This window comes from Muscardinus avellanarius (genome assembly GCF_963383645.1).
Source record: "Muscardinus avellanarius genome assembly, chromosome: 11".
In the NCBI taxonomy this organism is placed as follows: domain Eukaryota; kingdom Metazoa; phylum Chordata; class Mammalia; order Rodentia; family Gliridae; genus Muscardinus; species Muscardinus avellanarius.
This window is the reverse complement of record NC_137797.1, coordinates 103,958,301-103,971,972: the sequence shown is the minus strand read 5'-3', so window position 1 is coordinate 103,971,972 and position 13,672 is coordinate 103,958,301. Positions and strand designations below refer to the sequence as shown.

At 49.7% G+C, this 13,672-nt stretch overlaps 1 protein-coding gene across 1 annotated transcript in view; it reads right to left on the bottom strand.

The window, feature by feature from the left end:
- Positions 1-236: 236 nt before the first annotated feature.
- FAM234B (family with sequence similarity 234 member B) overlaps positions 237-13,672 on the bottom strand; it is a gene marked incomplete at both ends in the record, with an annotated part of 37,920 nt that continues 24,484 nt past the window's right edge. The window contains 7 exons of the mRNA XM_080705037.1: positions 237-472; positions 3,608-3,725; positions 6,616-6,771; positions 7,143-7,224; positions 7,401-7,544; positions 9,895-10,036; positions 10,829-10,976. Of these exons, the coding sequence (XP_080561163.1) occupies positions 237-472; positions 3,608-3,725; positions 6,616-6,771; positions 7,143-7,224; positions 7,401-7,544; positions 9,895-10,036; positions 10,829-10,976 (1,026 nt within the window). The remainder of the gene's footprint in view (positions 473-3,607; positions 3,726-6,615; positions 6,772-7,142; positions 7,225-7,400; positions 7,545-9,894; positions 10,037-10,828; positions 10,977-13,672) is intronic.

Sequence of the window (13,672 nt, the reverse complement as noted above, 5' to 3'; positions counted from 1 at the left end):
GAGCAACACCCCCAGTCCTATTCTTATTTTGAAATAGAGTCTCGCTAAGCTGCGGAGGGCCGCATTAAGTAGCTGAGGCTGGCCACGAACCTGCGACCCTCCCATCTCAGCCTCCAAAGTCCTGTGATTACAACCGTGTGTCCCCAAGCCCGGCTGCAACTGGTTCCTGGTGCTCTGTACTCAAGACGCCTCGAGGTATAGTGTGTGTCCTACGCCCTCCAGAGTAACCAAGTATCTCAGGAGCTATTCACCTGGTAGGGAGAATCAACAAACTTTATCCTAGAGAGGAATCTTCGCAGCTCCCCACGGCCAGTTTTGGGGGTGGTCTCCTTCAGCTGGATCACCTGGCCCTCCATCAGCGCCCAGCGCAGACTCAGTTTGCTGACCACCAGGGCTGCTGGGTGCCCCTCGGAGCTTGGCCCTGCTGCCCGGGTGACATAAAACGCATCTCTCCAGAGGTCGTTGATGCCAACTGAGGAAAGAAGCGAGAGGGGTTGAAGAGGACCGACAGCTTCTGCTGACGAAGAGAGTGGTTCAGTGCTACCCAGTCATTTAGCCAAGAAATGTCCTCACAAACGCCAGGCAGCGAGCCACACAGTGCAAAGAAGGGAGAGAGCAGACGCCAGCCCAACATCTCGCTTTTTGAACCTTTGCTTTTCTGATGCTATTTCCAAGAAAGGCCCAAGTAAACAAAGGAGAGAATGTGCCCACGATGGTGAGCTTTAGTAGAGACGCGAGCCCGCCATAGAGACAGCCTGAGACTTCCTAGACTATAATTAATGACCACATAAACTAACAGTTGATTTCGCCTCATCTTGAATATAGCAGTTGCAATAAAAATTGTCAAGATTCTTCATTACCATTATCTGGTATTCCCTGAATACTATTTTATGCTAATACTAAAACAGCCGAGCGTGGTGGCTCACACTTGCAATCTCAGTTCTTGGTTCTCGGGAGGATCGCAGGTTTGTGGCCAGCCTCAGCAACCTATGGAGCCCTCCACAACTTAGGGAGACCCTGCTTCAAAGCAAAAAATAAACAATAGCATTTGGGAGGCTGAGATAGGAGGATCGCAGTTCGCGGCCAGCCTCAGCTACTTAGTGAGGCCCTTTGCAACTCAGCAAGACCCTGTTTCAAAATAAAGGATAAAAAATCAAAGCCAGGCGTGGTGGCGCACGCTTATAATCCCAGCATTCGGGAGGCTGAGACCTGGAGGATCATGGTTCGTGGACAGCCTCAGCTACTTAGTGAGGCCCTCTGCAACCCAGTGAGACCCTGTTTCAAAATAAAGAATAAAAAATAGGGCTGGGGGTGTAGCTCAGAGATCAAATGCCCCTGGGTTCCATCACCAGACCCACCAAAAAAAAAAAAAAAAAAAAAAAAAATTTCAACTGGGGGTGTAGCTTGGAGGTAGAATGCTCCTGGGTTCCATCCCCAGTACCACCACCACCACCACCACCACCACCACCACCACACACACACACACACACACACACACACACACACACACACACACACCACAAAATAAATAAATGAATAAATAAATAAATAAATAAATAAAGATTAGAAAATAGGATTGGCTGGGGGTGTAGCTCAGAGGTAGACTGCCCCGGGTTCAATCCCCAGTACTATAAAAAAAAAAAATCTAATCTGGGTCAATTGCACAGTTTTCTAAGGCAGCACCTCCCATCTCATACCCCACGATGCGCACAACCTGCGGTTTGCAGGGCTTTCTTCCTGACATGACCCAGTGCACGAGGGGCATGGTGCCAATTCAACTCCAGGCAAAGGTCTCTGTCAGCAGAGAGCAAGTCTGTACCTGGCAGTGTGTGGGGAGAGACAAAGCGGAAATGTGGCCAGGCTGTCTTCCCTTCCCCACCCACCGGGAGGAAGCAGGCTCCGCAGGGCCAGGTCTCCATGACAGGACACCAGGCCAGCGGGCCGTCACGGCTGCCTTTCCAGGGCTGCGACTCCCTCCATTAAGGGTCTCCGGTCTGTGATCCTAATTTTGCTTTAGATGGCTGCTTAGATCACCGTAAAAGAGTAGAATGCGTCTGAATGCTAATAGCAGGTATGAGTGGTCAGATTATGGGCGATTTTTTCTTCTCTGATTTCTCTCTTGACTCCAATTTCCATGCCATGCACGTTTACTACTCAAAAAACTGACACCGAGCTGGGTATGGTGATGCACGCTTGTAATCCTAGTACTTGGGAGGCTGAGACAGGAGGATCGCGGTTCTCGGACAGCCTCAGCTACTTAGTGAGGCCCTTTGCAACTCAGTGAGACCTGGTTTCAAAATAAAGAATAAAAAATAGGGCTGGGGGTGTAGCTCAGAGGTAGAATGCCCCTGGGTTCCATCCTCAGTACCACAAACAACAACAAAAATAATAATTATTATTATTATTATTATTTTTTTTTTTTTTTTTTTTTTGGTGGTGCTGGGGTTTCTGGAAGCCCTTCTACCTCCAGGCTACACTCCCAGACCCAGACCTATTTTTTTATACTTTTATTTGGAAACAGGGTCTTTTAAGCCAGCGTGGCTGGCTTCGAACCTGAGCGATCCTCCTGTCTCTGCCTCCCAAGTGCGGGGATTACAAGCGTGAGCCACCACGCCCGGCTAAAATTAAAAATTTTTTAAAAACAGCCAGGCGTGGTGGTGCATGCTTGTAATCCCAGCATTTCGGAGTCTGAGACAGGAGGACTGTGGTTCAAGGACAGCCTCAGCTACTACTTAGGAAGGCCCTTTGCAACTCAGTGAGATCCTGTTTTAAAATAAAGAATAAGCCGGGCGTGGTGGCGCATGCTTGTAATCCCAGCATTCGGGAGGCTGAAACCTGGAGGATCTCGGTTCGCAGACAGCCTCAGCTACTCAGTGAGGCCCTCTGCAACTCAGTGAGACCCAGTTTCAAAATAAAGAATAAAAACTAGGGCAGGGGGTGTAGCTGGGAGGTTGAATGCCCCAGGGTTCCATCCCCAGACCCGCAAAAATAAATAAATAAATAAAATAAAATAAAGAATAAAAAATAGGGCTGGGAGTGTGACTTGGAGGTACACTGCCCCTGGGTTCCATTCCCAGTACTGCAAAAAATAAAATAAAAATAAAAAGTAAAAAAATAAAAAAATAGGCCTGGGGCGAGGGTGTGGCTTGGAGGTAGAAACCCCCCCAAGGTCAATCCCCAATACCACAAAAAGTAAGTAATAAATAAAAAACTGACCCCGCTAAATCAATGCCCTGATGAAACATATTCTACCGCCATCTTAGCCCTTACGGTGAATTCCAGATCCTGAACTCCCAGAGGGTCAGAAACCTGGTCTTATTTGTCTTGTCAGCAGCTGGCACTTGGCCTGACGCAGAGCCGAGGCTTAGGAAGTTCTGCTGAGCCAGGGGCTTGGTGTTTCGGCCCATTTGAGGGGAAGGGTCAGCTTTTGCCTTTCAGGATTCAGGTTCTTGCTCTGACAGCCTGGCGCTCCTATCCAGCGGGGAGCCCCAGCAACAGCCCTGGGGGGGGACACGCTACCGCTGTAGGTGACAGACACCCACCCCTCCCTGGGCTGAGCGAGGGGATCCTCACACACACAGCCGCTCTCCCCATCCCTGGAACTCACCCTCCGCCGCCGCCACGATGCCCGAGGTGTTGGCCAGGTCCAGGAGGATGGAGGGAAAGGCTGGGTGCAGGAGGTACAGGTGGTGGAGGCTGGGGGCCTCGGCTCCTAGGACGACATCCTGACAGCGAGCCCCAAAAAGGAAAAGCAAAAGTAACTCTGCGTCCCCCGCAGGGCGGCCACTCTCGCACAGAGGAGGCGTGTTGTTCCAAAGAGCTCCAGATGCCGACGCCTGCCACACTTCTTCACACCACTCGCTCTCACTAGGAAATGCTCTCTGGGGCTCAGGATGCAGCTCAGTGGTAGATAACTTGCCTGGGTGTGTGATATACATGTATTACACACCCAGGCAGAACGCACGCTCGTAATCACAGCGCTTGGGAGGCTGGGGTTCAGGACCAGCCTCAGCTACTTAGTGAAGCCCTCCGAAACTTAGTGAGACGCTGTTGCAGAATAAAGAATAATAGGGCTGAGGGTGTAGGTCGGAGGTGGAATGCCCCTGGGTTCAATCCCCAGCACCACAAAAATAAATAAACAAGCAAATTAGAGAATGTTCTCATAAAAGAAAAATAAAGTATCAGGAGAAAAAGGCACGCCCAAACAGAAACCTCCCATCGTCTGTCCATGGCAGAAGCGGGGTTCTGGTTTACCCTTTGCATCGGGTCGGGCTTTGCAGAGAGAGGGAGAAATTCTATTTCTGGAATTAATGAGCCAGAGATATTTCCTTTCATTGGCTGGCTCAGCCAACTGTTGACCAGAGAGAAAAAGACCATCAATTATGAAAACCTCCAGGCCCAGGGATCAAGTTTCTAAATTGTCGCTGCAATGGAAACGCCCTCGGGGACCGCGGCGGGCAGCCTGACCTGGGTGCCTGGTAGGAGATGAAGGTTCAGGCTGGCACAGCCGGGCAGATGTCCCAGCACAGAGCACGCCGGCCCCACCTCCACAGCCTCCGCCAGGGAAGAAGTCCACCAGCCGAGCGAGGCAGGGCGGGACCCAACCCACCGCAGGCCCGAGGAGCAGGCCATTTCCCCACGAAGGCAGAGTTCCGACTTGTGACCAGAAAATAGCCAGATGCCTCCCTCGCTGCCTACAAATGAGGCCCAAATTCCACAGCGTGAGCACCAAGGCCGTACATCTGTGTGTGGGATGGGGGAGGTAGATGGGCAGTACTGGGGATAGAACCGGGGGGATGGAACTCTGAGCTATACCTCCAGCCCTTTTTAATTTTTTATTTTGAAACAGGGTCTTGCTAAGTTGTGGAGGGCCTCACTAAAGTGCTTAGGCTGGCCTCAATCCTGCAATCCTCCTATCTCAGCCTCCCAAGGACTGGGATTCCAAGCAGGTGCCATTCCCACGCCAGGCTTGCCTTACACCATTTAAATCTGCCTTTTCAGCTAGGCGTGGTGGCACACCTTTGTAATCCCAGCATTTGGGAGGCCCAGACAGGAGGATCGCGGTTCACGGACAGCCTCAGCTACTTACTGAGGCCTTCTGCAACTTAGTGAGACCCTGTTTCAAAATAAAGAATAAAAAATAGGGTTAGGGTGTAGCTCAGAGGTAGAATGCCCCTGGGTTCCATCCCCAGTACCGCAGTCAATCAATCTGTCTTTTCAAGACAACTTGCTGCCGACCCCACACTTGAAGAATGTCTGATTCCTGTCCTCATTTCTTCGCCCTCCCTCACTGCTGCCAGTCCTGGGATCTCCCCAGCTGGGGTCACAGCGTGCTCACCACCCCATCTGCACACATCAGACCCCTCCCTGCCCTCGGGCCCCAATGTAAACCCACCTCTTTATGGAAAGCTCCCTCGCGCACCAACACGCTAGCCTCTCCTTCCTTTTGTCCGTGCATCTAAACGTCTTTTTCTTTTTTTTTTCTTTTTTTCTTCTTTTTTTTGGTGGTACTGAGGATGAAACCCAAGGGCTTTCTACCTCTAGGCTACATCCCCAGACCTATATTTTATATTTTATTTGGAAACAGGGTCTCGCTACAGTGCTGAGAGCCTCACTAAGTAGCCGAGGCTGGCTTCAAACTTGTGTTATCCTCCTGTCTCAGCCTCCCAAGCACTAAGATTACAAGCATGTGTCACCACGCCCGGCTTCTTTTTCTTTTTATGCTACTGAGAATATAATCTAGAGGCATTCTACCTCTGAGATACATCCCTAGTCCTGTTTTTATTCTTTTTTTTTTAAATTTTATTACTGGGTATTGAACCCAGGGGCATACTACCTCCAAGCTACATCCCCAGCCCTATTTATTTTTATATTTTAAAACAGGGTCTCACTAAGTAGCTGAGGCTGTCCACAAACCCACAATCCTCCTGTCTCAGCCTCCTAAGTACTAGGATTATAAGCATGTGCCACCATGTTTAGCTTATTCTTTTGTTTGCTTTGTTTATTAGTTTGTTTATTTATTTTGTAGTACTGAGGATAGAACCCAGGGGCTTTTCTACCTCCGGGCTATACTCCCAGAAATATTTTATACTTTATTTGGAAACAGGGTCTCACTAAGTTGCTGAAAGCCTCTCTAAGTAGCTGAGGCTGGCTTTGAGCCTGCGCGATCCTCCTGTCTCAGCCTCCCAAGCACTGGGATTACAAGTGTGTGCCACCACGCCCAGCTTATTCTTTTATTTTAAAACAAGGTCTCACTAAGTTGCAGAGGGCCTCAGTAAGTAGCTGAGGCTGGCCATGAACTGCAATCCTCCTGTCTCAGCCTCCCAAGTATCAGGATGGTAAGCGTGCACCACCACGCCTGGCTCCAGTTGTACTTTCTATTCCTTATCTGGCCCCCACTGTGCGTAGCCAGGACCCAGGGGCTCGGCTCACAGCTCTCATCCTTGGCCAAAGCGCAGCACAGGACACAGGCTCCACTCTTCACACAGGTGCGCTCATCTGCTTCCACGCCCAGCCCTTGGAAGGTGATATGACTAACATCCCGAGACCCCAGGGAGACCCGCAGAGAAGCTGCCGCGGGACCGAGTGGGAAAAGAGCCCCCCGGGCCCACTCACAGGTGTGGGAGAGGCGGCTGGCAGCCCTTCGGCCCAGAAGAGAAAGACAGACTTCCGGTCCGAAGTCACCGCGGAGGTGGTCGGAGTTTCTTTCATGTGACACGGAGCGCTGTAACTCCAAGCGATGGCGCCAGAGTCACCATCCACCACCATCATCTGCGAAAGGGAAGACAGGATGAATACGGCAGTGCTTGGAAACAGGACACAGAAACAGGACAAACACCTGCAGACATCCAACGACACCCAGGCAGCCCTCTCTCCGTACGTGGGGGTTGGTTCCGCCACCCCCATACAACTCCCACAGATCCCCAAGACATGACATAGTATTTACACGCCATTCCCTATGTACTTTATCTCTAGGTTACTTAGAGAACTTAACACCATGTAAAAGCTGTTATACTACAACGTTTAGGGAATAATGACAAGAAAAAGAATCTATAAAAAAAAATGTTTAGTATGAGCCAGGCATGGTGGTGCATGCCCAACTATACACTCCCCACGGGCTTGACTGAGTCCCAGCCTTTCACCTTTCTCATCCCAACTCCGTCCTGTATCTGCAGAAAGAAGTCCAGCGTCTGATCCTCAGTGAAGTAGCCGGGCGTAGGCTGACTGTGAATAAGGATAAGGAAGCCATCAGCTCAACGGTGGTCAGGAAAGACAAAACTGTCTCCTGCCTCCCCTCCCCCCGGCTTCAGCAAGCTTTTGTTCTAGGTAATTCTTAAGAGGTTTGGGGTACTTTCCAAGTGGATCGACACGGCAAACGCGAGAAGGGGGAGGCTTCGCACCTGCGCAGGCCTGGGAGGCTCAGCGTCCAGTAAGGTGTAAGGTTCTGCCCCCGGAGCAGGACCAGGCCCTGTCTGGTGGTGACCAGGAGGTTGCTGCAGTTGGAGTCGGGCGCCTTCACCATCTGGAGCAGCTCAACACCGTCACTGGATGAAACGAGACCTCAAGAGTTAGTCTCGGGAGTGGGTGAGAGTCCCCAGTCCAGTTATCCTGGCTTTCACGGTCCATGTTTCCCTGTACTGCTGTCCCTTGACATCCAGGGGGACTGGTGCCTATTGATGGCCAAATCCACAGATGCTCAGGTCCCTTATCTAAAACAGCGTAGTACCTGCACATACCCTACGTCCTCCTCTAGACTGTTTTATTTGGTACTGAAGATTGAAACCAGGGGCATTCTAACTCCAAGCTACACCCCCAGCCCTCTTTTTTATTCTTTATTTTGAAACAAGGTCTCACTAAGTTGCAGAGGCCCTCACCAAGTAACTGAGGCTGGCCACAAACCTGCGAACCTCCTCAGCCTCCCAAGCACAGGGGGATTACAAGAGTGTGCCACCACGCCCGGCTCTCCTGCAGCCTTTAAGTCACCTCTAGATTATTGTAATATCCAGCACAATGTATAAAGGCCATATAAATAGCCCTTATACAATAGTATTTAGGGAATAATCACAAGAAAGAAATGCCTGTACATATTCAATACAGACATAATCTTTCCAATCTAATGTTGGCTGGGTCCACAAATGTGGAATCTATGGAGACAGAGTCCATGGACTCTTATGTCCCTTCCCACCATCATCTTATCAAGTGAGACAGTCACCCGCGGAGTCTCGTTTTCTGGACACTTAGCGACCAAAAATTCCTAAGCCAGGCATGGTGGTGCACATCTGTAATCCCAGTATTTGGGAGGCCGAGACAGGAGGATCACAAGTTTGAGGGGAGCCTCAGCAAATAGTGAGATTCTCATCAGCCTAGTGAGACTCTGTTTCCAAATAAGAAATAAAATTGGGCTAGAAGGCCAGGCGTGGTGGCGCACGCTTGTAATCCCAGCACGTGGGAGGCTGAGACAGGAGGGTCGCAGGTTCGGGGGCAGCCTCAGCTACTTAGTGAGGCCCTCCACAACTTAGTAAGACCTTGTTTCAAAATAAAGAATAAAATATAGGGCTGGGGGTGTAACTCAGGGGTAGAATGCCCCTGGGTTCCACCCCCAGTAATTCAAAAGTAAATAAACAAATAAATAGGGCTTGGGTGTAGATCAGAGGTAGAATGTCCCTGAGCTCAATCCCCAATACGATAAATGGATGACAGACAGACAGACAGACGGATGGAAGAGGGGAAGAGAGAAAAAAAAAAAAGAGTCCCTAGAAAATTTCCTGCAAGTTCAAGGGAGCTCACAAGAAAATTGCTAGGATGCAGTACCTCTCGTGTTGGATGCTCTGGGACAGGTACCAGAGCAGGGATAATGGCACAAAGACAGATGGAGCTCAGGACAGGATGCCTGAAATGCTCAGGAAGGCTGGCCAGCGCTTCTGGCATATCCTTCATCAAATTATTTCTTTCTCTATATCACTGGGCCAGTCTATTTACTTCCTGCCAAAGTCGCTGAAACAACATGATATTGCCATAGAAAATGATTTGAAACTTTTGCACAAATAAACAAAACAATTATTACCCAAGTCTGGGGCTAAATGGGATTCACTGTCTGCGACAACTATGTGCTTTAGTGAAGAATACAAGAGAATTTAAAATTAGGATGTCATGGACATGATCCTAACTCATGTTAAAATGATTCTCCAACAAAGAGAAAAATCCACGAAGGGGGTAGTCAGGGCTGGGGTGGAACTCAGTGGTCGAGTGATGGCCGAGCGTGCACAAGGCCCTGGGTTCAATCCCCAGCACCCAACAACAACAACAACAAAAAAGGTCAGGCACTTCTGCACAGCTTTAAAAAATTGGGGGGGTTTTGTGTTGTTTTGTTTTTCGGTTTTTATGGTACTGAGAAAAGAACCCAAGAGCATTCTATCTCCAAGCTACACCCCCAGCCCTTTTTTGTATTCTTTATTTTAAAATAGAATCTCACTACATTGCAGAGGGTCTCACTAAGTAGCTGAGGCTGGCCATGAACCTGCAATCCACCTGTATCAGCTTCCCAAGTACTGGAATACAAGCATGCACTACGCCCGTAAAACTGTTTTATTATTTTTATTAATAAGACAGTTATTTTTCATAAGTACATCTTTCTGTCACTGTTCTGAGAAGCCTACACAAATATCCTTTCTCACAAGTGATTGATATCCTTTCTGTAAAGTGACTGATCACACGTCATGGTCACCAACACACAGATACTAACACATTCCGTGACCGAGAGAAGGAAGTTTCTCATTTATGCCAAAAGAACCAGAAGATGGTCTAGGAAGTCCAGCGCCGTGTCCCCCAATCCCTGCCCACATATTTACCAGCCCAACCAAACCTCCCCGCACCCGAGGCCGGACGCCGCCCTACCTGTATATGTCAATGAGCTCAGACAGGTTGGAGGATCTTCGCTTCTCCCACTCTGGCTCTTCTATCTGCAGAGAAGGTGGTGACCTGTCTTGATTTTGGGCCTGAACAAAAATGTCCCGCAGAGCGACAGCTTGTATATTTCCTAGCACCACGGGAAGAACCAACACCGAGAAGAAGCAGAATATTAACAGGACCATCCCAGGGTGGGGATTTGAGCAAGAGACACAAAGCCTGGCCATAGAGCTCCAAAAGAACCTGCTTGGGCGGGTCTCCATGGACTGGGTGGGGAAGGGCCAAGAAAATACTGGACGTGGCTAGGCGTGGTGGTGCACGCTTGAATCCCAGCATTTGGGAGGCTGAGACAGGATTGTGATTCACAGACAGCCTCAGCTACTCAGTGAGGCTCTTTGCAACTCAGTGAGACCCTGTTTCAAAATAAAGAATAAAACATACGGCTGGGGGTGTAGCTCAGAGGTAGAATGCGCCTAGGTTCCATCCCTAGCACCAAAAAAACAAAAACAAACAAAAAAACAAAAAAAGAAATGCAGGACAGAATCTTCTCTCTAAAGAAGGCAGCGGGGCCAGGCATGGTGCACACAGTTGTAACCCCAGTACTTGGGAGGCTGAGACAGAAGGACTATAGGTTCGCAGCCAGCCTCCGCTTTGTGAGGCCCTTTACAACTTGGTGAGACTGTTTCAAAGTAAAAAAACAAAATAGGGCTGGGGCTGTAGCTCAGAGGTAGAATGCCCATGGGTTCAATTCCCAGTACCGCACACACACAAGCAAGATGTCAGCGGGGGAAGCGGAGCTCATAACCTACCGCAGGTGCAGAGGGAAAGGCCCCGGCGCCAGGAGGTGATGGCGGGGCAGGCCCATGGGCCCTAGGCGTCCCCCCACCTCACAGAGAGCAGCAGAACCAGACTCGCTCCTTACCAAAGCCAAACAGGATGTAGACAGCCCCGCTGGCGGTGATGTAGACCTGAGGCCCGATCAGATTGCCCACTCCCAGGATGTTGTACTTCACAGGCCGGCCCATCGGCCTCCCCGTCCGGCCAGACACCAGCAGAAAGCACAGATCTGGCTGAGGAAGGGAGAGAAGGGTTAAGTCAACGATGCCCTTGTTTCTTCATTAAACAGCTTCTCCAGACAGTCGCTGCCTCACCGTGACCCCAGGGATCAAAGCGCAAAGCCAGTCCGTTGTGGTGCTTGTCATCTCAGCACTCGGGAGGCTGGGACAGGAGGATCACGGTTCGCAGACAGCCTCAGCTACTTAGCGAGGCCCTCTGCAACTCAGTGAGACCCGGTTTCAAAATAAAGAATAAAAACTAGGACAGGGGGTGTAGTTCGGAGGTCGAATGCCCCTGGGTCCTACCCCCAGACCCGCAAGAAAATAAATAAATAAATAAATAGTGTGTGTGTGTGTGTGTGTGTGTGTGTGTGTGTGGCACTAGGGATTAAACACAGAGGCATTCAACCTCTGAGCTACAACTCCAGCCCTATTAACTTTTACTTGGAAAAAGAGGCTCATAAGGTTGATGAGAATCTTAATATATTGCTAAGACTGTCCTCAAACCTGCGATCCTCCTGTCTCGGCCTCCCACGTACTAGGATCACAAATGTGCATGACCCTGCCCAGCTTGGCTACTGTAATCCTTGGCAAAATCAGAAATACAGCCAGATTACAAGCATAGTGGCACATGCTTGTAACCCTGGCATCTAGGAGGCTAAAACAGGAGGATCGCGGTTCACAGACAGCCTCAGCTACTACTTAGTGAGGCCCATTGCAACTCAAAGACACCCTGCTTCAAAAATAAAGACTAAAAAACAGGACCGGGGCTGTAGCTTGGAGGTAGAAAACCCTTGGGTTCCATCCCCAGTACCGCAAAAACAAACAAACAAAAAAACAAAACGGAAATACAGTCTGCATCAGAAGGAGTAAATCAGGTTTATGTAACTGGTTATACTATGTATAAAATACTGTCTGCAGATACAGATACCACATTTTATTGAGCTTGGTTTTGTGTTTTTGTGGTACTAGGGATTGAATCCAAGGGCATTCCACCTCTGTGCTACAACCCAGCCCTATTTTATTTTTCACTTTGAAACAGAGCCTCACTAAATTGCTTAGGGCCTTGCCAAGTTACCAAGGTTCACTTCAAACCTGTGATCCTTGTGTCTCAGCCTCCCAAGTCCTGGAATTACAGGCACACGCCACCACAACCAGCCAGGTGCCACATTTTTTTTTCTTTTGTGGTACCAGGGATGGAACCCAGCGGCATTCTACCTCTGAGCCCCCACCCAAGCCCTATATTTTATTCTTTATTTTGAAACAGGGTCTCACTGAGTTGCAAAGGGCCTCACTAAGTAGTTTCTGAGGCTGTTTTCGAACCGTGATCTTCCTGTCTCAGCCTCCCAAATGCTGGGGTTACAAGCGTGCGCCGCCACGCCCGGCTCCGGTGCCACATTTTAAAAGGCATGGATAAAGCTGGGCGTGGTGGTGCTGCTTGTAACCCCAGCATTACAGGTGTGGAGGGAGAAGGCCCCTGGGTTCCATCGCCAGTACCACTAAATAAGTAAGAAAATAAATAAGTAAATAAGTAAATAAATAAATAAATGGACAAGTCGGGCGTGGTGGCACACTCCTGTAATTCCAGTACTTGGGAAGCTGAGACAGGAGGATCACAGGTTCAAGGACAGCCTCAGCAAGTAATTCAAAGCTCATCAATCCAGGGAGACTCTGTTTCTAAATAAGAAATACAATTGGGCTGGGGGTATAGCTTGAAGGTAGAATGCCTCTGGGTTGGATCCCCAGTACCACATACAAAAAAAAAAAAAAAAAAAAGAAAAGAAAAAAGACACTAAAGAGCAAAAGTGAAGAAAATCAAGAAAAAGAGGGGTTGAGACTTCGTGTTGCTGGAGGAACCGTATGATGGACTGGGGGAGCTTCGCCGTGAGAGCAGGGGCTCAGACGGACAGACTACGGGAGCTTTCCTCTGGGTGGGGATTCGACTGGGGGCGGCTCCGTGGCACAGAAGCTGGTAGAGTGCAGAGCAGCCATGAGAAAGCGCCTTCTGATCAAAGGACAGAATCTGTAGAGCTAGCGGTGGAGCAGAACACCCCCAGCTGATATTGGCATCAGCCAAGTGCTGAAGGAGCGATGCGGCTCAGAGATCACCGCATGGCGTGAGCAGAAACCACGAGCAGAAACCACGGGCTTCTAAGGTCCCTGCCCCAACGCTCCAGGCCTCGCCTCTTCCCTGATCCCGAGGCAGACCCAGTTCTCACAAGCTCAGCTCACAGCAAACCCGGACCGTGACTTGGTCACTGCCCAAGTCAAGTCGCAGACTTAGTGTGATTCCTTGAGGCCTCGGTCACTTAAACAGCCCCTTGGGCCAGGTGTGGTGGTGCACACTTTTAATCTCTGCATTTGGGAGGCTGAGAAAGGAGGACTGCAGTTTGCGGACAGCCTCAGCTCCTTAGTGAGGCCCTCTGCAACTCAGTGAGACCCTGTTTCAAAATAGAGAATAAAAAACAGGGCAGGGGATGTAGCTTGGAGGTAGAATGCCCCTGGGTTCCATCCCCAGTACCACACACACACACACACAAAAAAAAAAAAAAAAAACCACAACAAAAAAATAGCCCCCTTCGTGCTCTGCAGCCAGGAAGGAGGACAAGGGAGCCAGAAGAAAACTGGAGCTGCTTCTCCAAGCCCATCGCCGTCCCCAAATTTGTTTAGAACTATCACTTTTCAGGCAAAACAGACGCTATTCCATGCTC